We start from the raw sequence: 23,841 nt of genomic DNA on the forward strand, positions 1-23,841 counted from the left end.
ACACACACACACACACACACACACACACACACACACACACACACACACACAGCACATCACAACCATGCAAGACCATTGTCTGTACACGTGCATAGGAAAACCAAGACAGGACAAAACAAAACAAACAGGAGACATGGTGTAACAGACTGGGGCTGGGGAGCAGTGTTATGTTGAAGGGTGGAGGTAGTGGGGTGATTATCTTAAGTAATGCCTTCTCTCAGGTTATGGGTGAGGACACATAACTGGCTGCCAGTATGCATGTGCTGGTGTCCTCACCCAAAACTACAGCAAGTTTTTCTGTTCCTCCAGTTTTGTGAAGTTGGGAATGATGTTGTTCAAAATGGTGAAATATTTGTCTCTTTGGGACCGATATTTGTCACAGTGTAGCAGAAAGTGCACCTCTGACTCCACCTCCCCCTGTCATACAGTGACCACATGTCCTTTGCTCTTTGGGCAGCCATGACTTCTTGTGCCTGCCTTTCTCTATGGCTAGACTGTGGTCACTCAGCCTGTAATTGGTGAGGATCTGTCTCTGCTTTGTATCTCTGACAGTGTGGAGATACTCTGCCAATTGATAGTCTTTTAGGTATGCCAATGTAACATTCTAGTTTGTGTTGTAATTTTGTTTCTTTCTTCCAGTGTTCCAAATAAAATTCTTGTTGTTCTTGTTAATTTGGTTGATTCTGATTGGTGGTTGGGAAGCAGTGCTGGTCTGGACAATTTGTGGGTTAGGGGTTATTGGGTTAGTTAAATCCGAGACCAACTGACATAGGGGACTGGGCTTAGGGCTGAGCTCTTGGGATTTAAGTGCTTTAAAATGTAGTGAATTTTGAGGGCTTAATTTTAGATGAATCCAGAATTTTAGTGATCGTTTTTGGATATTAATCAATAGTGGAAATCGGCCTAATTCTGCCCTGCTAGCATTTGTGGGTACTTTTCTTTGGATATGTAACAAATTTCTACAGAATTCAGCATGCAGGGCTTCTATTGGGTGTTTGTCCCATCTAGAGTAGTCGTGCTTACTGAGTGGACCCCATATTTCACTTCCATAAAGTGCAATTGGCAAAATGACTGTGTCAAATATTTTGGACCAGATTTTAATTGGTATATCTATTTGATGAAAATTTCTTTTTATTGCATAAAATGCACGTCGTGCTTTTTCTTTTAGTGCATTCACTGCAAGACCAAAGTTTCCAGAGGCGTTAATTTTTAAGCCAAGGTAGTTATAAGAAGTAACATTCTCTAGGGCGGTGTTACCTAAAGTAAAGAGGTGTCTGGTTCCCTGAGGTCTGGGATGCTTCTGGAAGATCATAACTTTAGATTTATCCAAATTGACTGTCAGGGCCCAGTTCTGACAGTACTGCTCTAGCAGGTCCAGGTGCTGCTGTAGGCCCTGTTCAGTGGCCGACAGCAGCACCAGGTCATCCGCAAAGAGCAGGGATTTGACTTCCGTGTCCAACAGGGTGAGCCCAGGTGTTGCAGATTGTTCCAATAACACCGCTAACTCATTTATATAGATATTGAACAAGGTTGGACTCAAGCTGCAACCCTGTCTCACCCCACGCCCTTGAGTGAAGTATTCAGTTCTTTTGTTGCCACAATTTTTACGCCACACTTATTGCCCAAATAAATTGATTTGATGATGTTATACATTTTACCCCCTATACCACTTTGTAGGATTTTGAAATACAATCCTTCATGCCAGATTGAATCGAAAAGCTTTTTAAAATCAATAAAACACGCAAATATTTTCCCCTTACTTTTTTGGTGAACATTTTGGTTTATCAGGGTATGGAGGGTGTAAATATGATCTGTAGTGCGGCAATTTGCTAAGAAGCCAATTTGATTTTTACTCAAGACGTTGTGTTCAATAAGGAAGGCCTGTAAACGGGCATTGAGGATACAGCAGAATACCTTCCCCAGGTTACTGCTCACACAGATGCCTCGGTAGTTATTAGGGTCAGATTTGTCTCCACTCTTATGTATTGGGGATATAAGCCCCCTGTTCCAGACATCAGGGAAGCAACCAGCTTGAAAAACAAGATTAACTTGAGGAGAGCCATTTGTAGAATGGGTGGGCTGAATTTCAACATTTCTGTCCGGATACTATCAGGACCACAAGCTTTTCAGGCTTGAGCTTTTTAAGATTTTTATGAGTTCATCACTTGAGATGCTGTGATCAAGTGGATTTTGGTGAACACAAATGGCCTCTTCAAGCTTTTGAAGGTTTAATTTGATATGTTTTTGTTCTTTAGTGATGTTATCTGGCATAGGTTTGTACAGGTTTTGGTAAAATGTTTTCCAGGTGTCTGGATTTTGAATTGCCAATTCTTTTGGTGGGGAATTGTTTAAATGATTCCAACTCTCCCAGAAAGTGTTGGTTTGGAGAGAGCCCTCGATTTCTTGTAGCGTTTTGTTGTAGTATTGTTGTTTTTTCTTTTTAATTGTTAATTTGTAATCTTTTAGGGCTTCAGAATAATTTTGTCTCAGACAGGTATTTTTTTGGTCTTGGTGTTTTTTGTTTGTTAATTGCCTGAGATTTTTCCGTTTCTCTATACATTCATGGTCAAACCATTTTTCTTTTGATGGTTTTCTTTTCTTACAGTTTTTCAGCAGGTTTGCCATTTTGGTGGCTCTGTTATATATTTTGGAGATTTCCTCCGCTGCCAGATTGACATCATTACTATTGGGTCTGAATTGTTTTAAAAGGAACATGTTAATATTGTTAGTAATTTCAACCGAATTGATTGCTTTATGAAATTCAGTCACACTGTCAGATTTCCATTTATATTTCTGATTTAATTGGATTAATTTGGAGGGGATTTGTATAGATGTTTTGTCATTCATGCTTTTCAAGAATGTGGTTATCTGGCAGTGATCTGAAAAGGGAGACTGTGGTCTTACAGTGAATGCACTTATGGAGGATGGGTCCATGTCAGTAATGGCATAGTCGACTACACTGAATCTCTCTCTCTCTCTCTCTCTCTCTCTCTCTCTCTCCCCCATCTGATGCCTCCTCCACCCATCTCCCACCATGGCCACCTCCTCTGCCGTGGCATCATTAGCGTCCCTGACCCACATGGCTGTGGTGCCATCATCTCTCGCTGGCATCGGGGGTGGGGGGGGTGGAGTAAGAAGGGAGGCGCTGAAACCCAGATCCATGCATAAGTGATGCGGATAATAAAGGGAGAAGCTGAGCCGCACGTCGCAGGAGCATGCGCACACTTACAGTACATGTGTGTCCACGTGTGTCCACGTGTGGCACGCACAGCAGACGGGAAGGCTGGCGGGCAGATGTAAACACTCGCACGGTGCCACCACACACACACACACACACACACACACACACACACACACACACACACACAGGAGAGGAGACCCTTTAGCTGGGCTAAGTGGTAGCATTTACTGACGCACGCACGCACTCACACAAGGTGCTGCACAGGGGAGCCCATTAAGTGTTGGACTGGCTTTGAATTACAGGGACGATCCACAAATGCAGTCTCTCTTTCATTAACATGGCATGTGAGATACGGCATTTGGCCTTGGCAGAGGTCGGCCCTCTCCAAGTGTTCACTCATTTATTTCCTTAAGAGTCGCTCCTCTCCTGTGCATTACTGCCCGAGAGGCTCCATTGATCTTTAAATGGCTGTATGCAGCTCTCCCCTCACAGACAGACAGCAAGGCTCCATTCAGATCTAATAAAGCCAGGGTTTAGACGCGCACACACACATATGCGCGAACACACACACACCAACACAAAGCCAACATGAGAGACAAGAGATACAGTCAATATCAGTTGTGCAACAATGTGTTCTCTCAATGAGTAATCAATAGACACACACACGCACACACACAGAGTTCTGACTTTGCACAGAGCACCTCTCAAAAGAACATCTGCTACTTCATAAAGAAATCAGTGCATTCAGGCACAAGTAGCTGGTGAATTAGATGAGAATTAACAGCTGTTGTAGAATAAACACACACTCAGGCCATGGACTGCAGGCCTAATTGTGAATTGTGAATATTTTATTATTATTAAGTCATATCATGTAGAAACAGCAATTCATTGTATTATTGACTCTTCTCATTTTATTATTGATTCTCCTCATTAATAGTTTATTATTGGTACATTTCAATAGATAATAAAGTATAAAGGAACATGGAATAAAGAGACTGAAAGAGTCTGAATTGACCATTATTATGTGCAGTCTAAAATAGAAAGAGACAGCATCCAGGCATCACTAATACAACCAGATCCTTCCCCAGAGAGCACTTAGCAACAATGATCCCTGCATAAATGCCTGCTGCTCTGGGTTAAATCCATGCATTTGCACAAAACTGCCCATCCACAGAAAGGAAAGGGGGAAAAATATGCTCGTTGCCATTGCCGTTACCTCTTGGACACTATGTTTAGCTGCTGCTACCAGGAGAGACGGTCAAAAGTGTTCCTGGAGCTGGACCCTACTCTGGTCACCATACTCGTGCCAAACCAGTCGGAATTTCCACAGCTCACTACAGACATATCCCAGAAACCTTTTCCTGAAAGGATTACTTACCCCGTGAACCCAGTGACCCAGTGATGTCACACTATAGGTTTCCCACTTCAACAAGCTGCAGTCAATCTTGACATCAATTCCAACACTGACTGGAATAGATGCCTCAGTTCACATCACCATTGCAAAACACAGAGGTCATTCAACCATTAAGTGCATCTACATTTTGCACAAACAGGCCCATGGAAGCACAGCCTTTGAGCATGTTTTGGAGAGTGAAACTTTTCATTTGGAAGAACATGTGAAGAAATTGACAATAAAGCAGACTTTGACTTTGACTTTGACTATACGATGGTAATTCGACTGGCTTTGCCTGTCGTACCATCTCAAGCTGGTCATTTTAACTGGTGTTGCTGGTCTTACATTGCTGGTATAACTGACCATGACGGCTTATGTTGGTCATTCTAGCAAACCAACATGGCTATTTTACACCAACAATGTCAAGCTTGGCAGGCTGGTCACCAGCATGACCATCTTACACCAGCTGTATCCCACATGACAGGCTGGTCACACCAGCATGACCAGCTTCCTCAGATGGTCACACCAGCATGTCCACCTGGTGGCCCAACCAACTACACCAGCAGCAGCAGGTTAGACCTGTCAGTCATCCCCTACTGCTTTCACATGAGACCATTTGGCGACACATCCTCCGACACCAGTGGAGAAAAGGATGGAGCCACTGGCTGGTCCAGCCCACCTCCACACAGCCCAGAGCAGGGCTGTAGTCAAGACCACCTTTGTCGAGTCCAAGACAAGTCCAAGACCAGGACTAGTCGAGACCAAGTCAAGACCGAGTCCAAAGAGATTCGAGTCCAAGACAAGACCGAGTCCAAAAAGGTTCGAGTCCGAGTCAAGACCGAGTCCAGGATAGGAAAAAAAGTCTTCTGCATGACAGTATCAAGACAATCATTTTGGGTTATTATTATTATTATCTAAAAGCAAAAACAGTGTGAACACACCCAGGATTTGTAAGTGTAGCCATTCCCCTTCTCCAATATTATTATAGGGCTGTCAAACGATTCAAAATATATATTTTGAAATGAATTAATCTCGATTAACCGCAATTAAAAAGTTCCTAAAGACTAAAGCTTCTTAAATGGCATATTAAATACAACATAAATCACAGAATTAATGAGTAACCACAAAGGTAAAAGTAAAACACTTTTATATTATTTAAATGATAATACTGACACAGTAATTGTGTTTTAAAGTATTAATTTCTTGAGAAATACTACACATTTGATGCTGTTTAACTCATTTGTAAATGGTGCACTGTCACTTTAAGCCCATTGTGGCCACGTTCTCATAATGATCTTTTTTTTACCAGCTCCATTGAAATATAGCCTATAGCTAGTCCACAAGCTCTAATATTGTTTGTACCACATGTATTGTACAATATTAACAATGATAAGCATGATATTAAGTTGGTATAAACAGTTTTCATTCCTTTGGAAATAGAAGCATGTAATGACATGATGCTAGCTAGACATTTTCTGTTTGCAATTAAAAGTAAATGATGAGCCTGAGCCAGTCACCTAGCTATCTGAATGGAATGTGTTTCAATCGGCATAATATGTGCTTCATGTAAACAAATTAATGAAAACTTCAAGACTCACCAGTTCCATTACACAAAGGCAAAGACAACTCTTCATATTTTTGTCCATTTTTCAAATCACAGTGAGTGCAGCCTACATGTCATACATGTTTATAACTGGTCAGTAGTGGAAATCGGATAAATCCATAATCTCCTCTAACCTCGTCTTTGTTGCCTTCCTTTTATAAGTTTCTTATATTAAAAGGAGATATCAATTATCATCAACAACGCCAAGCCAGCTGGAGCCTGCCAATCGTTTTCTCTCCTTCTCGTGTTGGCTCAGACGCAGCTCTCAATTAAATGGAGTACGTTCAAGTTGGATCTTAATGGAAGGACCGAAAAGTATCGTCTTTATGTAACTGTTGCTGTTGGTGCATTTTGACATTGTAAACGCGTTATCTAACAAGAGTGAAAAGCAGTTTGCAGTAAAGCTACTATTTGGCTAAATGTTGGTTCCTCTTTATCTTCAGCTAACTCCACAGACAGTAAAATAAACTCTCAGGCTTGCGGTTTTAGGTTTTGCGGCTTCCGTTACGTGACATCAGCCCCCCACAAAGGTAAACACTATTGAGTGTTTTGTAACGCATTATGTATTTCAAAATGAATCGCGGCGATTAACACGTTAATTTTGATGGCCCTAAAGACACCTGGACTCGGTCGAGACCAAAAGCCATATTTGGCAAGACCAGTGGCCGAGACCGAGACAAGACCAAGTCCAAATACTAGCGAGTCCGAGACAAGTCCGAGACCGTAGAAAAACGGCCTACTACGGTACTACAGCCCTGGCCCAGAGGACAACAGGAGTGGGTTACTGGGCTAGCAATCTCCCCCAGGCTCCTTTACGCAGATACATCTACTCAAACACCCTTCATTGATGTCATGACCCATTTTGAGAGCCTTCAGCATGAAGTGGTCAGAAAAACAACTGTGAGAATGTAAGGGGGGAGTGTGTATGTATGTACTGTATGTGTGGGGGGATACAGGCCAGGCCTGAGCCAAATCTTTTCCAACCATCGTACCCTTTGTAAAAGTCATGTACTTGGAACTGATTATGTGGTTCCCCTTTTAGATAGGGAACATATTTATGAAAGCATTTGTTGCCAGTAGTTCCTCCATTCATTTCTGCACTCAGATGACCACAGTGAGTTAGTTTTGCTCCTTAAACGTGACCATTCTGGTTGTTGGGTGCCAATATTCAGTCATTTATCTTGTCTTGCCTTAAAGGCCCCCTATGCAACATTTTCAACTGAATAAAACAGTTTAGAAATCACGGTGTTGGTTAAATGGCCTGTTGTGGTGAGAATGGAGGCTTTCCCTACTCCCTCTACCTTCTCTTCCTGGAAAACCAGCCTTGCAAGATCTGCAATAGCGTCCCGTCAGTGTCTAAATCAGGAAGTCCTGTGAGAAGCGAGAACGAGCAAGAAACACAAAATGCTTCAAATTCTCTGAACATACACACGTCCCCCTCAAGCACCGATCTAGCCGTCTAGCCAGAAGATGTCTTCATTTTTTAGATGTTCATCATGGCAGAGCCAGGGAAAAGACCAAAGAGATGGTTTTGAAATATGCACCCCAAAGCTGTAGGGGGAGCGGCATAGAGAAAAATGTGACAAAACTGAAAAATCGATGAAGAAATTACTGGAGTTACACAGGGTCCCTTTAAATTAAAACCAATGCAGAAGCACTGACAGAACAAAAGACCCAGGAGTTCATCCATCTATCTGCCAGTCTATCCCTCCATACTTATTCTATCGATCCATCATGATTATCCATCCCTCTGTGTCCTCTATTCACCTATCCATCCTTCAGAACTATGCTATTTCTCTTTCACATGTGCAAGGTCTTACTTACTCATCCCTTCCACTTCCCTCTCCCTGACAAACCTGTCCAAAGACTGACCTTTGCATCTCTGCAAGCCACAGACAGCCATGGTGGCTCTGTCCTACGCAGTCGCTCTCCACACAGCTGCTTTTGAGAGGCGTGAAAGAGCAACTAGACTCTGAGTCAGAGGTGACTATTATGCTATTGACAGGTATGCTTGCAACACTGCGAGGCGGTCAGAGAAGTGTTCCTTGCTGCTGATGTAGGCTACAGCTATGCACCAGACGAAACACAGAGCTCTAGGACTATACCTTTGTGATCTGATATCAAGGTGGGAATCCCCAGGATAAAATCTCACTTTTAGATCCAAAAATTATGTACCTCCAACAGAACATGTCATTTTCTCTGAATGGCTTCTGATTACTGGCATCAGTCATGCAGCTTATATGGCACTTTGCCATACCATGCATAGATCATAAGCCATGCAAGATCATAAGCCATGTAAAGAGGTAATAAGTAACTGCCAGGGTCGATTTTTCCCAGATCTATTTTTTTCTGTTCCGAATGCCTTCCTTAAAAGTGGTGTATCTGATAAGTGAGATGGATTAGATTAGATTAATTAGTGATATTCACACTAATACATTTTTATCTTAAATAATGCCCTGATCTTACAAAACACTTCAATGAGACAGAAGGCTGAGCGCCAGTCCTGGGGAAGTCAACTAGCGGCCACATGCATCGAGTCAAAACGAGTCAAGACTGAACTGTTCACTAACTTCTGTTTCACTTTCCTATGGTCTGCAACTACAGAGAGGAACTGGAACTGTTCAGTATAAGGGTTACACACTGGGGTTGACTGACTTACTGCCTGTGGTTCTTCCCTCCGTAGCCTAATGTGTTATTGCTAGAAGTATGGACAGGGTATTAGGGTCAACTGTGAATCAATTTTGGTGTGGGATGCAGACACATGATCAAAGATTTGATGCTGCTCACCTCTAGCAGAGAGCTTCTTGGTGTTGATGATTTTGGCAGCGTACTCCTGACCGGTGGAGATCTTCATGCATCTTCTGACCACAGAGAAGGCACCTCTGCATTTCAAAATGAGCAGTACAGTATGTTAGTGGATGTCTGCACTGTGCTTTGTGACAGAGTATAGCTGCTATAGCCTATATAAAATTATGACATGATGATTATGACATGAAAATGGCATTTTTGCAGGCCAAATGCAAATTAGAATCTAGGGGATTTCACAACATCATCTCGTATTGTTTGGTAACCAAGGAGTCGGTCTAAACGTCTGCCCCTAGTAAGTAAGCAGAAATGTCCTATCAGAAGCAATCCTGTTAAGCCACTTGTCAACTGGAATGCGTTTAGAATAGGCTCCAAGATTTCGTCATTGCACCCCCTAAATAAAGCATCTTGTAAACAGTCTCAACAATGCGAGGACAGTAGCCTTTAACAGACAGATCGATTGTGCCAGACAACATATTAACATTCTGGGATTGAAACATTTCAATGTTCCCAAGCATGACTTTCTGGTCCTGAAAATTGCCTTATTATTGAGGGGAATTCCGACGCCAGGACAAATGATTTCGGGAGGTAAAGCAGTGTTTGCTACCATGTAGACCAACTCCGTAAAGCTGGACCGTTGAATAGGCATATAAATTAATAATCTTGAAAAGTTAGTCAAATCCATCCTATGAACACTCTGTTTGGGGATACAATAGCCTCGGTTAAGTTATACAGTACATTCCAAACAGGTGACAGGTAGTAGTAAACCACAGAGCAAAAACACTGTTGAACTAAATTGTCAGCAAAGGTGCAGCTTTTAACACACATTTCATAATATTTGAAAACTTACTTTCCCAACTCCTCGTACAGCTGATATTCATCAGTAAACCTGGTACAGGTTGTTGTAGCCATGATGTGAGAGACGGAGGCGAAAAGTGAATCTTCCACAAGTCTTGTTCTTTCTCCGTGCGTGTAAGCTATTCTATAGTCTTTAAACCCCGATTAAAGTGACCGCACGCAACCCTATAGACTAGATAAATGGCCACTGTTTGCTTCCAGCACCTGTCTCCGACTCGAGCAGAGGTTTGACACACTTTGTGATGGTTGAAGGAAGAAGTTGAAACGAGCCGCCCTGTACCTCTACTGACGCTTCGGCACGGCACGGGTTGAGATACTTTTTCTGACGCTCGCTTCCTGGTTGTAGTCTACTGTACGCATTGTACGACGCTTCCCCCTGGCTGTCAATATTGTGTAACATCCCCGAGATTACTACTAGGCTGCTATGCTGTGCAGCGCTTCACACTACGTAAGTAGACTATTCTTCTCCTTGGGGGACTGTAAACTGAACACTATCACCTTAGGTAACTAATTGGATGCAATAAATATCCTATTTTGATGGTTAGGCTAATCTCTTTAAATCCACGCAACCCGCGGTCACGTTAACGCCGAGTTCATCTAGCCTAGGTGACTGTGTTGTTTCATGTAACTGGCTGTTATAGGTAGCTGGAATTCAAAAGGTTGCCCCGATGTGTTTATCTAGTCAGTCTTCATATGAAATACGCCAGATCCAAAGAAATGACATTTCAATGAAAGGATTTTGCAATAGGCCTAAAAGATAGCCTACCCAGATGCTTTAACATGATACGCTATTATATATATCTTAAATATTGGGTCCTTTCATCTTTGTAGATATCCTTTTTTATTTAATATTATTGTTTTTACTATCACAGACAGCTGCCCCCCCATTCATTCATTAACACCTTGGAATATTTTTAGAACAGGGGTGTGTCCTTGTTCTGTGATTGGTTGTGCTTAGAGATCCCTCTAGTGGTCAAACTCTATACATAACCCTTATATTGTACTGACATTTCTTTTTCTTACCTGGAGTTTTTATTATAGCCATGATGTTGCTCCTATTCTACTCACCGATGACAGACACATACAGGAAGTTGGAGTTTATATATTTAAGTCTGAACATTAGATATGTTGAGTCACAATATGTTTTTAATCATCGTATTTGGCACAAGCAACATAATTAATTAATTAATTAATTAATTAATTAATTAATTAACGAATTAATTTCATTCAAGTAGCCCTAGGTAGGATGAAGGATGCCATAATCCTCGTGAGTCTAACATGAAAGAAAATATTTTTTTTATGAAAGACTGAAGTGTCAAAGCGGTCGTTTTTGGCCAGAACACAACATAAGGGTTTATTAGGGTATATTATTATACCGATACACATAACTAGGCCAGTTTATTTGTGTAAGTGTTGCATATTAGTTTTTTTGTTGTTATTGGGTAATATCTGTTTATGTAATCCGTTACTGCTGACACACTCTACATTTTCTCACAGATGTGGCGGGTTGCTTCTTGGCAGCGTGTTCCACATGTCTCTTTTTAACTGTGTTCATTTTCCGTTGCTGTCTGGGCTTCAGTTGTAACAGCACAGGTGTATTTTTTTGTCTTCTCCAGCATGCCATTCCTAATAGATGACCTAAGTAAGCACTACATTTTCTGTTGTGATTCTAATTGGATTGGTCCTCATTTAATTTGTCTGCCAAAACTCTCCATAATTCCTCCGTGATGGATCCTAAGTTTCCTCTGAGGTATCCAAGAGAAACTCCAAAGGCCAGCAGGATGGGTTTTTTTTCTTCCTTTTTTCCCACTCACAGCCCAGTTGGAAGCACTCAGACTGCGTCCAGACACCTGACTCTGACCACACTGTTTATGAATCATCTCAGGATCTTTACTCATCCGGAGTAGGCTATGTGTTGCTGAAACAAAACTGAATGATGATAGCCAGAGTTGGTATGCATGTTTTGGAACACAAACACACATTTGTCTCTTGTGATCTTTTCTGGCATTTTTTCAGAGTACACTCCAACACAAGCTACTGTGCATAGTGCACAGAATAATTTAGCATGCCCTCCCTACAAAAGACTATTCAGGCCCTTCCAGACTTGTACCGAGACATGCTGATATATGCTGTATATAAGTACATATTAGGACATTCACTCACATCCTCAAACAAGTTTGTGTGATTGGGGCAAGTCTGATGCTGAACATAAATCAAAGCAAGGCTGTGCTGTGTTCCACCAACTTTCCTGTCCAACTCTCACTCACTTCGGGTGAAATTCATGATAGGGTGAGATGCTAAGTCATGTGTGCAAACATGGATACTTGTGTTTTTGGGTCCTTGAATCCTGCTAACTCAACAGAGCACTCTACAGGATGGTTGGCATGTAAGGTAAGATACGGTCAATTTATGTATAAGCACATTTTCCAGCACAATGGCCACTCAGAGTGCTTCCCACAAAGACAACATAAACTATCAGCAGTAAGTCCATGTGGTGACTCTCCCGTCCTGAGCCCAAAGGCACAGCATGATGCCCGAGAACAGTCTAAGCAAGCAAAGCATGATTTTTTGTAGCTACTAAACTGGAGATAAATGGTTTGGATGGTGGCATGACTGCTGTACTGACCCCTTGTGGTGAAGTTTCACACTGAAGGATGGATGTTGCTAGGCCCAAAGAGTCCCAATTTCAGTGGTAAATGTTGCAAGCATCTTATAGCCTGATTATACCCGGAATTAATCCGTAAAATACAATAATACATCTTTCCTTTGTGATGTTCATATCACTAGCACCATTTCCCACAACTTGTCGGTATACCTCACAGAATGTACAAGTAATGAGCCTCAGCCCCCAATCTCCAGGTTTTTAAGGGTGAATTGGCCTTAGAATCAGATACCAGATATCTGATCTCTTTAGGGGTCAAATTAAGTTCAGGGTTTTGTGAACCTGTAAATATGGTGTTTACCAGTCAGGCTATGTTTCAGTTATCAGTGTTGTTGGAAAATACAAACCTGTTAACAAATTCAGGGTGTTAATGTGATATAGGTATCATGTAGTCTCTACTGAGCTTCAGTTTTCAACACCCCTTTGTAGTACTGAGAAACGGAACCCGACTGAATTGTTTCAGTCCACATGAAAACTGTATATTGCTGGCTTTCTGAAAAATTCATCCACGCATCACATCTCCCTGCTACTGTGCCTAGATGCGGCTCCTTACAGGATACAACAGAAACATTGGTACGTGTTGTTTTATTCATGTGGGATGTCACTATCCCCTTGTATGACACTGTGGAAGCTGAACCCCCATTGCCGGGGTTAAGAAACTTATGTTGATGAAGACTCATTTTTTATGTTTCCAAATATGTTGATTATTTACTAAATTAAAAAGTGTGACACTTTAATATCATTGGTTAAATTATGGTTGTTTTTTTGTTTTGTTTTTCAAAAACTCAAAGTGCCGTTTAACTAATTTAGCTGTGCTCAACAGATCTTTTATAGTGACCAGCAGACAACACTGAAGTTTTAAACGGATTTATATTCCCATTGTAAAGCCATATGAGACACAAACGTTGATCACGCTGATGTTCACCTCCTCTTGATGCCATTCCCTGTTCTCCTTTGGCCTTCTGCAGAAGAAAAGAGAAGGAACCCCGTGAAGGTGCTGAAATGAGAGTTTTCATCATCAAAGAGCCTTTTGTGAGGAGGGAGTCGTAGGTTAACTACATCTCCCACCTCCAGCTGCAGAGTCATACCATTAGAGAGATAAGATGGAGTTCCATTGCTGGGATATAAATATGAAAGAATGACAAGGTTTCCGTTCTTGTACATCAATATGTCCATATTGCGTACATTTGCGTGATCCATCACTGTGAATCTGAAGTAGTAGATTCCCTTCACTGGAGCTGTGAAGAAGCCTGTTATACTGCTGTAGGCCTGGCCAATGTTGCTGATGATTTTGCTGAAGACCAGATTCATCTCAATGTTCCCTGCCTCTGTGATTCCAGGTCTGAGACCTGCTGAAAAAGCCACTTTGGGTTGTTCTGCAATCATTTCCTTTAGATTCTTCACTTCAGTCTCAGTGGCTGCTTGGCCAACTCTAACTGCCATCAGATCAGACCCTTGGACACTGTTCTCCTCTTTCAGATTCTCCACCTCTCTCTCACTCGTGTTGAATCTGGTCTGCAGTACTGCCAGCTCTGCCTCTTGTGTGGCACTTTGCTTAATCAGGTTCATCATTTTGGTTCTCATGGTGGTCAAGACTGCCTCCAGTGCTTCGTTCTCTCCCTTCAGATCCCCCAGCTCAGTCTCACTTATGGCCAGTCTGGTCTTCACTACCGTCAGATCTGCCTCTTGTGCTGTGTCCTGCACCAGTAGATCTTCCATTTTGGCCTCTGCTTTCTCCATCTGACTTTTACTGTGCTGTAGTTCTACCCTCAGCTCCACCACGACAGTCCCAAGCTTTTCCACCATGTCTTTGAGTCGGTTCAGCTCAGACGAGACATCCAACAGGGTAGTGACTGCAGCAATAGTGCCCTGGCTCTCTGTCTGGGCTTCAGTCTCGGTGCTCTGACATTGACCTTCACATACGGAGAACAGCAACACCAGCAGTTGGACTGCAACACTAATATTCAACATCTCTGCAGTTTGCATATAAATGTTATGCATTCTGGCCCCCAAGTTGTCATCTTTTTATTTCAGAGTGTATCCTTGAGTGTGACATTTCATCATGCCGTTGGCATTTGGGGACACAGCACACATTTAGTGAAACTGGTGATAAGGTGTTGTGGTTGTTTATTCAGTTATCAGTGTGGGAAATATGTTCAAGAATCATGCAGGTAGCGATGCAACAGGTAGCGATGGTGGCAGGGGATATGCAAGCTAACATTTTATGTGGGCACAATTATAGTATTTTAAATAATGTTAAAATAATTTAACATTTAAATTACATTAAAATAATTTACAAATATTTTTTATTTTTTTATATCCAAAGACTCTGGGCAAATGACAAAAACTTACCTTAAGCCACTGGATTCAGGGGTGTTGGTGTGGCACAGGTATAATAGTGTGTAACTACTTCATACCCTAGCAGTGTGCAGCCACCATATCTACAAACTATAGTGCCTTACATTTTCAGTTGATTAAAATATACCTTTGTCTTTTTCCCCAGAAAAGTGTGCAAATCTGTAACAATATATTAAATAACATTAATATTACTAATATTATACCCTGCTACACATTTCGTCTAGTTTGTGTACTTATTGTCTTTTCACTCCCTCTCTCACCCAGAAATGTGAACACGTGGCACTTGTGCATCTGTGGAAGGGGCTTGATGTTGGCCCCATTCAGGAATCAACTCTAGGCTCCATCTGTTTCTATGCGCAGGTCAAGAGGGGCTTACTGGGCCCGAGAGAGTCTGGAGCCCTACAAAAATGTCGGCTTTACGTCTGCTCACGGTAGGCGGATGGATAAAACTATCTCACAGATGGAAAAAAGAGGGACAGAGAGGAGGCTCTTTTTTCGGAAGTGAGGTGGGAGGCGAGGCCCAGGAGGGGGTGGGGGTGTTGGGGCCTCTAAAAAAAAAAAATATCACTTCATTGTTGCTGTAGATAGACGGACGTCCAAGAGGAACAGCTGAACGTTCTGCATGACTCAACAGGGGTGAACGGATGAGGGCTCGATTGTTCTCTCTCTCTCTCTCTCTATTTCTCTCTCCCTCTCTCTCTTCTCTTCTCTCTCTCTTTCTCTCTCTGTTCCTCCTCCTAGGACTACCCGCCTGTAGATTTGATATTGTTGGAGGACCGCCATTTGACTTCTGCTCTCTCTCCGTCCCTCTTTCTCTCTCTCCTTCCCTTCTGCCTGCCTCTTTCAGTTCTTTTCTCTTTTCCCTCTAAGTCCTTCAGCTGTAGGAAACTTTGTCTGCCAGGGGAAATATGAGTGGCCGGGGGCAAGGTGCGCTTCTTAAGTGCTTCTCCTCCCGTGGAAGGGGTCTGTCGTCTCGTTGCTTTTGGACGGACAGGAGCCAGCTGTACCCTCATCTCCAGTGCGCCTAGCGAACCTGGCGGCACCCCTCGTCTGAGACCGATCTGCTTTGCCAAGGCCAAGACCAAGGCCAAACAACTAGTGCTAGCAAACCCCGAGCAGAGGCACTCTTTATGCTTTAAAGATGTTTTCACAACTGTGAGGGGTTGATTCATGCAATAATATTATGATTCATATAAATTTAATAAAGCAGTTCTTCTGGTCTAAAACCAGAGGAAGGTAGCGATACCTAAAGGGCATGCAGTAGCACTTGCTCATGCACTTGCAATATATCACCACTGGCACAGTTGGTGCTGAATATCGTCTGCTAGCATTCATAACTGCCCTCTTTTGGCAATATGCTTGGCTGTATCGTGCTGTGGAAGTTTTTATTACATTCTCACAAATCTTTTGTCCTGGACTGCAGTTCCTTTAATTATTAAAAACATGGCAACTTGCATAAAACAACTTGCATAAAACATGGCCACATAATGCATAGACTATAAGCTGGTCAAGCAGGTTTTTAGCAGGGTAGTTTCAGGCCTTGTGCGCTCTGTTTACTAAATTGTCCTCTCATTTCACTAGATAGTGCTCACAATTTATTGTATTGTGCACTCGTTTTATTACACAGTGCGCTCGTTTCACTAATGCACTCATTTTAGTAAATAGTTAGCTTATTTGAATAAATTGTGCATTCATTTGATAATGAAAATTAAAAAGAGAGCACAATTTCATCAAATAAGTGCACAATTTAGCAAATATCTTGCAATGACACCTCCGGGGTTTCATAGTTTGCCATTTCTGACACTTTAAATGAATTCACAGCAGAAATCCAAATCGATTGTTTCTATGCTACAGTAGCTATGAGAAGTATGTTACAGTCTTGCCTTGAGTTGTGCCCAACAACAACTTCCAGGCTATTTACAGACAGCTCACCTCCTCTTCCTCTTCCTCTTCCACGGGTCTTTCATCTTCCTGTCTTCCACTCTGGGTTGAGAGGCTTCTTCAGACGATGACTGAGTGGCTTTGTTTAAGGGTGAGTGCCGCCCTGTTGACTGGAAGCTCTCAGGGATTTGGACATTCACTGCCCTTGGAGAGTCTCCCAGAATTTTTCGAAAACATTTTCCTCTCCTCACAATATTTCCATTTAACTGTCAGCTATGCAGACTACCAGTAACTTTTCATTTGATTGTGTATGGATACATGCCAGGTATAAAAATGCTTTTGGTGCCACAAAAAGTGCATATAAATGTATTTAAACACCAACTAGACTAACAGTAAGTGCAACAGTAACAGTAACGTCTGATTGTGATGTTATGGGGATACATGTCGGAATAACCATGAAAATGCAAATGGTGTTTATGTTGGAGCTGCGCCTGGGACTTTGTTTCGCCTCAGGTCTTGGGCGGGTGTGTGCGCTGTAATCATAAATGCCATTAAAAACGGGAGTGTCCAGGCACCGGGCAACTCAGAAACAGGATATCCACATCTTTTCCACCCCACGTTTTCCACACTACACACCCACCCCCTCTTGTGCCAGAATCCCAGGAGGCATCATGAGGTCACAGATGACATCAGCGACTTTTGCAGCATCCGTTCCGTCATGACATCAGAGCATTGTCTCAGCAACAGAGCCTCAGTCACTTGCGCTTGCCAGCAAGCGAATGGAAGCGAGAGGGAAGTCACTTGAATGAAGAGCTTCACATCCGGCTCTTACTGGAACTCTCTGATCAGTGTGGGCGTCTGCACCTGGGTGTTGTTGCCTTTGGGAGTTGGGTCGAGAGACGCTGGTCCCAGACCATAACTTTTGGAAGAGGCTCCTACTGTGGAGACAGCTGGTCAGGGGTGACCTCACACTGGCGACTGGAGAGAGATCGATGGGCCCACAAAGGGGCACGGGTGACTGCTGCAGTCAGCAGAGGGCTTAAGCCCAGAGACAGAGTCGAGACGAGTGTTACAGCACCACTGGACCTGCGGGAGTGACGGGAGAGAAAGGGAGTGGGAGAAACAAAACAGAGGAGAAAAAAAGAAAGAGACAGAGAGAGAGAGGGAGAAAAGAGAGTGAAAGTGTAGAGTGAGGGGAAGCACGCAGGCCGGGCGATGTGAGGGCTTGCCAAGAAGAGTTCCAGTCGTGCACGGATGAAATTGCTCATTACAGGATATCCCCATGTCTGCTTTCAGAGGGCCTGGAGTGGGAGTTGCGGCACGCCAGCAGAGCCTGTCTGTCAAACACACAAGTTCACATAGAAACACGCACACACACACACACACACACACATACTGCACACCAACACTGGCACATTACACAGGCAATCATATATACAGTTAGGCCACTCACAGGAACACATAAACGTCACTGTTAATGTTTGCCCAAAGCATAGAGCATTTGGAGCCGTAATCATAACAAGATGGGGCCTTTCTCTCTCTCTCCCTCCATGCCGCCCACCACGCATGCACTGCACCATCGGCCGAGTGTGGCGGTCATAGTTTACACCAGCTGTCCCATACCTCCTCTCTGTGAGGTGACATCTGAACGACCCTGAGCGCTGACCCACAGGGGTCATTAAGTAAGATGATCGAGAGATAAAGGACAAAAATGGAAGAAAGAAAGCAGAACAAGCGACAACCATAAAACAAGGATGAAGGCAGAGAGAAAGAAAAAAAAACAAAGAAAGAAGGAAGGAAACAAAGAAGGAGAGAAAGAAAGTAAGCAGCACAACTTATATAAAACAAGAGATGGAGTCAAGGAGAAATAAATAAATAAATAAATAAAGAGACAGGAAAACCCAGTGCACTATAACGTTTTTAATCGGCGCCAGTGTGGTTTTTAAGCATTGCATTGGCAAGAGCTGCATGTTCGATCTGTTTGTCATTTGGTTGAATCAGAGCAATGGACCTTCCCACATACCATCTCTGTTTCACGTACGGTTTTGGGTTCTTCTGGACACAGCTGCACGACATTAGAAACAGCGATTCTGCGATCGCGGGACTGGAGAGTGTCTGTTTGCATTACGCAAGAGAACTCTCTGAGTCATCATGTTCACAGCCTAATAGGCGCCAGCTGATTCCCCTTGTCTTCAGTAACCCCCAGGGCCACAACATTATTGGACTGCTTTGCACTTTGATCGCCTATGAGCACATCGCTGAGTCAAAAAGTGCTTTCCATGCAGAATCACTTCAAGGACTTGGTTCATTTAAAACCCGGCCTCTCAATTTGGTCAGGGTTACACCTTCTTAAGGCCTGGAAGAGATTACACACCATAGTGGTTTATGAAAGTTTATATGACTGTCCTTGATTTGGACATTCAATGGACATGGAAGAGACCACCATGCTTTGAATCTGTAAATGTATGTTCTGGCAAAATGACTGGTCAAGCTCTTGGATGTGCCCATTGGCTCTAAAGGGAGTCAAAAAGGGGAATGAAACTTCAGATTTAGCTTAATGAAAGCATGTTTTTCTTAGAACATTCTGTAGAGGTTTGTGAAATGTTTGTAGTTTACATTGTGCTTGCATTTAACATGTGAAGCCAAAATTGTGTTCCCTCATTAAAATTGGTTTCTATATTATTCATCTATTATTTTCCGAGCAGTCTGGGTTGTCCAGATCGGCTGAATTTTTATGTCGCCATGTGAAATAAACAAATGATTTTGTGCCTTCTAAATATGAGGAATAACTTGTCAGAACATGAGTTTGGAAATGTAATGGACATCTCCATTACATAGTGTCAGACACCAAACAGGACGAGGACCACAAAAGCGTCACGTTCAAAAGTTTATTTAAGGGTTGGGGGTTAAGGGGGTTTCAGGGTTCCGGGGTACAGGAGTTCCAAGAGTCTGCGTGTGTGTGTTCCCCCAGTAGCCGAACAGCGATGGCAGGAGCTGGATGATCCGGGAAGTCCTGGGGGAAACACACACACAACAGCAATTGAAACGAAGCAGCAGTACAGTCAAGGACTAGGCGGTATTCGTAGAAGAGGGACGGAAGGCAGGTCAAGATTACCGGGCTGGAGAACACAGAAGTAGTCGAGCTGGTCCGGGATCACAGGCAAAGAGTCAGAGGCGCTTTTTCAAAACAGGCAGGTAACTGGTGCTGGTTGCAGACGATCTGACAAGTGTGGACTGAAAAGCAAGGCTTTATATACAGGGCATGATGAGTGGTGAATGCAGTGCAGCTGGTAGGTAACGAGGGTGAGGCAGAGCAGAGCAGAGCAGGAACAGGTGGAGGTCAGACTTCAATCAGCGTGTGTTACCAGGCAGAGAGAGAGCTCATGAAACATAGATGTCATACTTTCAAGTATGTAATTAAGCTGTCTGATATTACTGTTTATGTCTGATAATTCATGTTTCTCACACACTGAGAAAATGCAGACAGATTTTAGATGAGGATTTTCTTGGCGAATTAATCTCTTTTTCCTTGAAGAACGGATTGCATTACCCAGAATGTTAACTCCCTGGAACATGGTGGTATTTGAAGCGCCTCGTCAGGAAAATAGCCTACGTTCCAGGAGACTTAATATATCGTGAAGCCCTGGGAACGAAAAGATTATCTCTGGTCCTTCCTCATCCTATGCATCTGTTATTATTCAACATCACACTCGACTCCCCTGATATGAATTTACATGGAAGCTTGAGGGTAAAGGTACAGTTAAAAGCTTGGTTTTTTAGAGCTGTTACATGCAATAAGTTTGATGTCCTTGTTGGCGCCCTTCAAAGTGTGGAGTACATTCCGTGACTGCTCCAAATGAAACAATTCATTTCCACATACGCAACAGTTCGCTCGAACCTGGCAAACACTGTTTTGGGCTGTGGGGGATTGTGTTACACTATGAACCCATTCGTTACCTGCAGTGATTGGCTTAGCCAGAGCTGTCAGCGTGCGTCCATGCGGTGGGGTGGTGCGGTTCGGCGCTGGTGCCTGAATTCTAATTTACAGCACTGGCGCGCGTCTGGCACCAGGCTTTTCATTTCACGAGCCAGGGTGAGCCATCAAGAGCCAGGGTGACCACAGTCCACACTCAGCCAGGGAAGGTACTGCCAAGCCTAGTTTCCACGGACAAACCCTCTCTCAGTCTCTCGCTCTCTCCCTCGCCGTCTCCATGATGCAATGACAGCTCTCCATAAAACATGCTGGAGCCATGCTAACAAGTTTGATTCCTTTAACATGCCCATGTATGAACAAATGGGACTTCATCTGTTTGATCCTATAGGCACATGTGATTGTCTGTAAACTGCAAGGACAAAAAAGCTGCCTTTAGCTGAGGGTCAGTTAATGGGTTACAATGCATTTCAATGGAGGACAGATTTTCTCAGGTAAACATAACTGCCCTTCAAATGACTTGGAGTACTTCATACACTGTGGTTCCAAAAGTAAGAACTTTTTTTTTTGTTAAAAATAAGAACAGTTTGACGTAATGTGAATTGTTCAGTGGCCATTGTGTGTGAGTCAATAAAGAACCTTTGGAGTCTAAACTGCAAGTATGCAAAAACAATAATAGCTGTACCTATTAAGTCTTTGGCACTCCACAGTCGCCAAAAGACTGTTTTCATGTTTTCACAGTTTCTCCTAAACTATCCACTTTTACTAGTGATCTCCTGGCAACTGTGGCTCTAATAAAGATGATTTTCCTTGTGCTTTTGGGCAACAAGCTCCTGCAGCCCATAAAAGATTTCCTTTTCATTTTTAACCACAGAGTGCTGAAAGAGTTAGGCCCCGAGTGAGATGAATCTGAAATCTAGCATCCTCAGAGGAAGAACGGGTTAACTTCCAGCCTTGCCTCACAGAAAAAAAACACTTTATAGTCTTTTCCACTTAGAATAAAATAGGTATTATACAGCTGCTTGCCAGCAAATGCAGCCCAAGAAAAAGAAACAAGGGAAAAGTCTCCCTTTAAAGTGTAACAGCTGTACAGAGCGGGGCCCATGTGCTGTGATGTAGGGAGAGAGATACAGGATGTTTGTATTAGTTTAATTGGATGGACGGACACGTACCCACAAAAATGAACAAAAAAACACCGCCTATAATAAATGTGGAAAAGAATGGAGGGAGAGAGAGAGAGATGGAGGGATGTTTGCTTCAGAATGCTTTATTTGTCTTACATTCAAGTTGAGTTGGACCCAGCCCAGACAAAGCTGAGGGAGAGAGTGTCTGTGTACGTACTGTACGTGGTTCAAAAATTCCTGTCCACTGAGGTGTCCACACACTTCTGTCTCTGAGAGTTTACAGTAACAAGGAAATTCCACATCTTTTCTGTGGCGTCTGTCCTTTTAAAGCTGATCAAGCTCAAAAAAGTGACATGAATATTACTCCTCCATTAAAATACAGCCAAAAGTTTGGCTCCGTCTAGTTCAAAAACTCAAATAAGGTCCTACTTTCTTGCTTTTTATCTAAACAAATAAGACATTTATTAAGACTCTGATTCACTGAAACTTCATGCATGCACTAAGTAAAGAAAAATAAATAAATATTTTTTGCACAATCGTAGCCCATCTGTCACAGTCTGAGGTTTGAGTTGTTGGGGGGGCGAACAGCAGTGTTTCAAGTGGCTCACTTTGTCCTCTCGGAACCGAGGAGAACATTTGGTGCTCGACGTGGAAAATATGAAAATATGAGTCAGTTTTAAAATCAGTGGAGACGACCAACCAAACAGACGATAGGAGTCTGTCTCATTCCCTGAGATTCACCAATCTGGCCAGATTCACTGGATGGATGAAAACAGCTAATAATCTTTTAAAAGATGCCTCAGCCCTTTCGCCGAAGCTTGCTCTTGCGTCGCATTTTCCCTTTCCGTTTCGTCTGCCCTAAATGGTTGTTGAATAGATTGTTCTCCATGTCGTCATCGTCGTCGTCGTCATCGTCGTCATCGTCATCATCCTCCTCGTCCTTATACCAGGGTCCCCACACGCCCCCGTTGTACTGCGGGTTGGAGCGGTAGTCCTTGGCCGGGTAGCGCACGGGCACTGCCGTGCGGTTGTACCGCGCCAGGCGCATGAGCATCTTCTTGACCACGTGCGGGAAGCGCTGGCTCAGGTCCACGCGCTCGTAGGGGTCGGCGCTGATGTTGAAGAGCCAGAGCGACTGGCCGCGGTCCCAGCGCACGCGCTCGCTGTGCCAGCGCTTGGCGAGCAGGACGGTGGAGAAGGTCTGCGGCGGCACCCAGTCGCCGTAGCCCGGCACGCCGGTCAGCAGCTTCCAATGGCCCACGCGGAGCGCCGCCTGGACGGCCGTGTCCCACAGGCCGTGGCCGGCCTTCCACGAGCCGTTCTTGGCGCGGACGTAGATGGGGTCGATGTTGTGCAGGAGCTCCTGGCGCGGCGACGGCCGGCCCTCGCTGATGCTCTCCCACACGTCGTAGCCGTCCAGGCTCTGCTCCTCGCCCAGCGCGCCGCCCGCCAGCGTGACCAGCGTCGGGTACCAGTCGGTGATGTGCATCAGGCCCCGGCAGCGCACGCCCTTCTTGACCAGCAGCGGGCTGTGCACGAAGCCCACGGCGCGGACGCCCCCCTCCCACAGCGTGCCCTTGCTCCCCCGCAGCGGCCAGTTGCTGCCGCCGGCCATCGGCTGCCCGCCGTTGTCGGACGAGTAGACGATGACGGCGTTGTGGTAGTAGCCGTAGCGCTTGAGCGCCACGGTGAGGTTGTGCACGGCCTCGTCCAGGCAGCTGACCATGGCGGCGTACTTGCGGCGGTGCAGGTTGGGGATGGCCTTGTAGCGCTCCAGGTAGCGCCGGGCACCTGCAGCGGCGAGTGCACCGCCTGGTAGGCCAGGTAGAGGAAGAGCGGGCGGCGGCGGGCGTCGTGCGACGCCAGGATGCGCACGGCCTTCTGCGTGTACATGAGCGTGGAGTAGACGCCGCGGTCCTGCTCCCACGCCGCCTCCTCGCCCTCGTGCAGGTCGTAGCCGCACATGCCGGGCCCGTCGCACTTGTAGTGGCGGTAGTAGTCGCCGCTGCCCAGCAGCGAGCCGAAGAAGGTGTCGAAGCCGCGCT

The 23,841-nt window shown here is 44.1% G+C and overlaps 2 protein-coding genes across 16 annotated transcripts in view; both read right to left on the minus strand.

Moving 5' to 3' along the window:
- The window catches only part of camk2d1 (calcium/calmodulin-dependent protein kinase (CaM kinase) II delta 1), an 86,182-nt gene extending 75,911 nt beyond the window's left edge, over positions 1-10,271 (minus strand). For 5 of the 15 annotated variants that reach the window (XM_048236856.1, XM_048236852.1, XM_048236858.1 and 2 more), the window contains exons 1-2: positions 9,833-10,265; positions 8,965-9,059 (exon numbers count right to left, since the gene is read on the minus strand). In XM_048236856.1, the coding sequence (XP_048092813.1) occupies positions 8,965-9,059; positions 9,833-9,894 (157 nt within the window). In that variant the 5' untranslated portion in view covers positions 9,895-10,265. Of the gene's footprint in view, positions 1-8,964; positions 9,060-9,832 lie in introns of all 15 variants that reach the window. The other 10 variants (XM_048236854.1, XM_048236853.1, XM_048236849.1 and 7 more) reach the window with 6 other exon arrangements.
- Positions 10,272-21,870: 11,599 nt separating this feature from the next.
- The window catches only part of arsj (arylsulfatase family, member J), a 17,096-nt gene continuing 15,125 nt past the window's right edge, over positions 21,871-23,841 (minus strand). Inside the window, 2 exon segments of the mRNA XM_048236844.1 lie at positions 21,871-23,578; positions 23,581-23,841. The exon segment at positions 23,581-23,841 is cut by the window's right edge and continues 170 nt beyond it. Of these exon segments, the coding sequence (XP_048092801.1) occupies positions 22,596-23,578; positions 23,581-23,841 (1,244 nt within the window). The 3' untranslated portion in view covers positions 21,871-22,595.

This window comes from Alosa alosa, chromosome 24 (genome assembly GCF_017589495.1).
Source record: "Alosa alosa isolate M-15738 ecotype Scorff River chromosome 24, AALO_Geno_1.1, whole genome shotgun sequence".
Classification (NCBI taxonomy): domain Eukaryota; kingdom Metazoa; phylum Chordata; class Actinopteri; order Clupeiformes; family Clupeidae; genus Alosa; species Alosa alosa.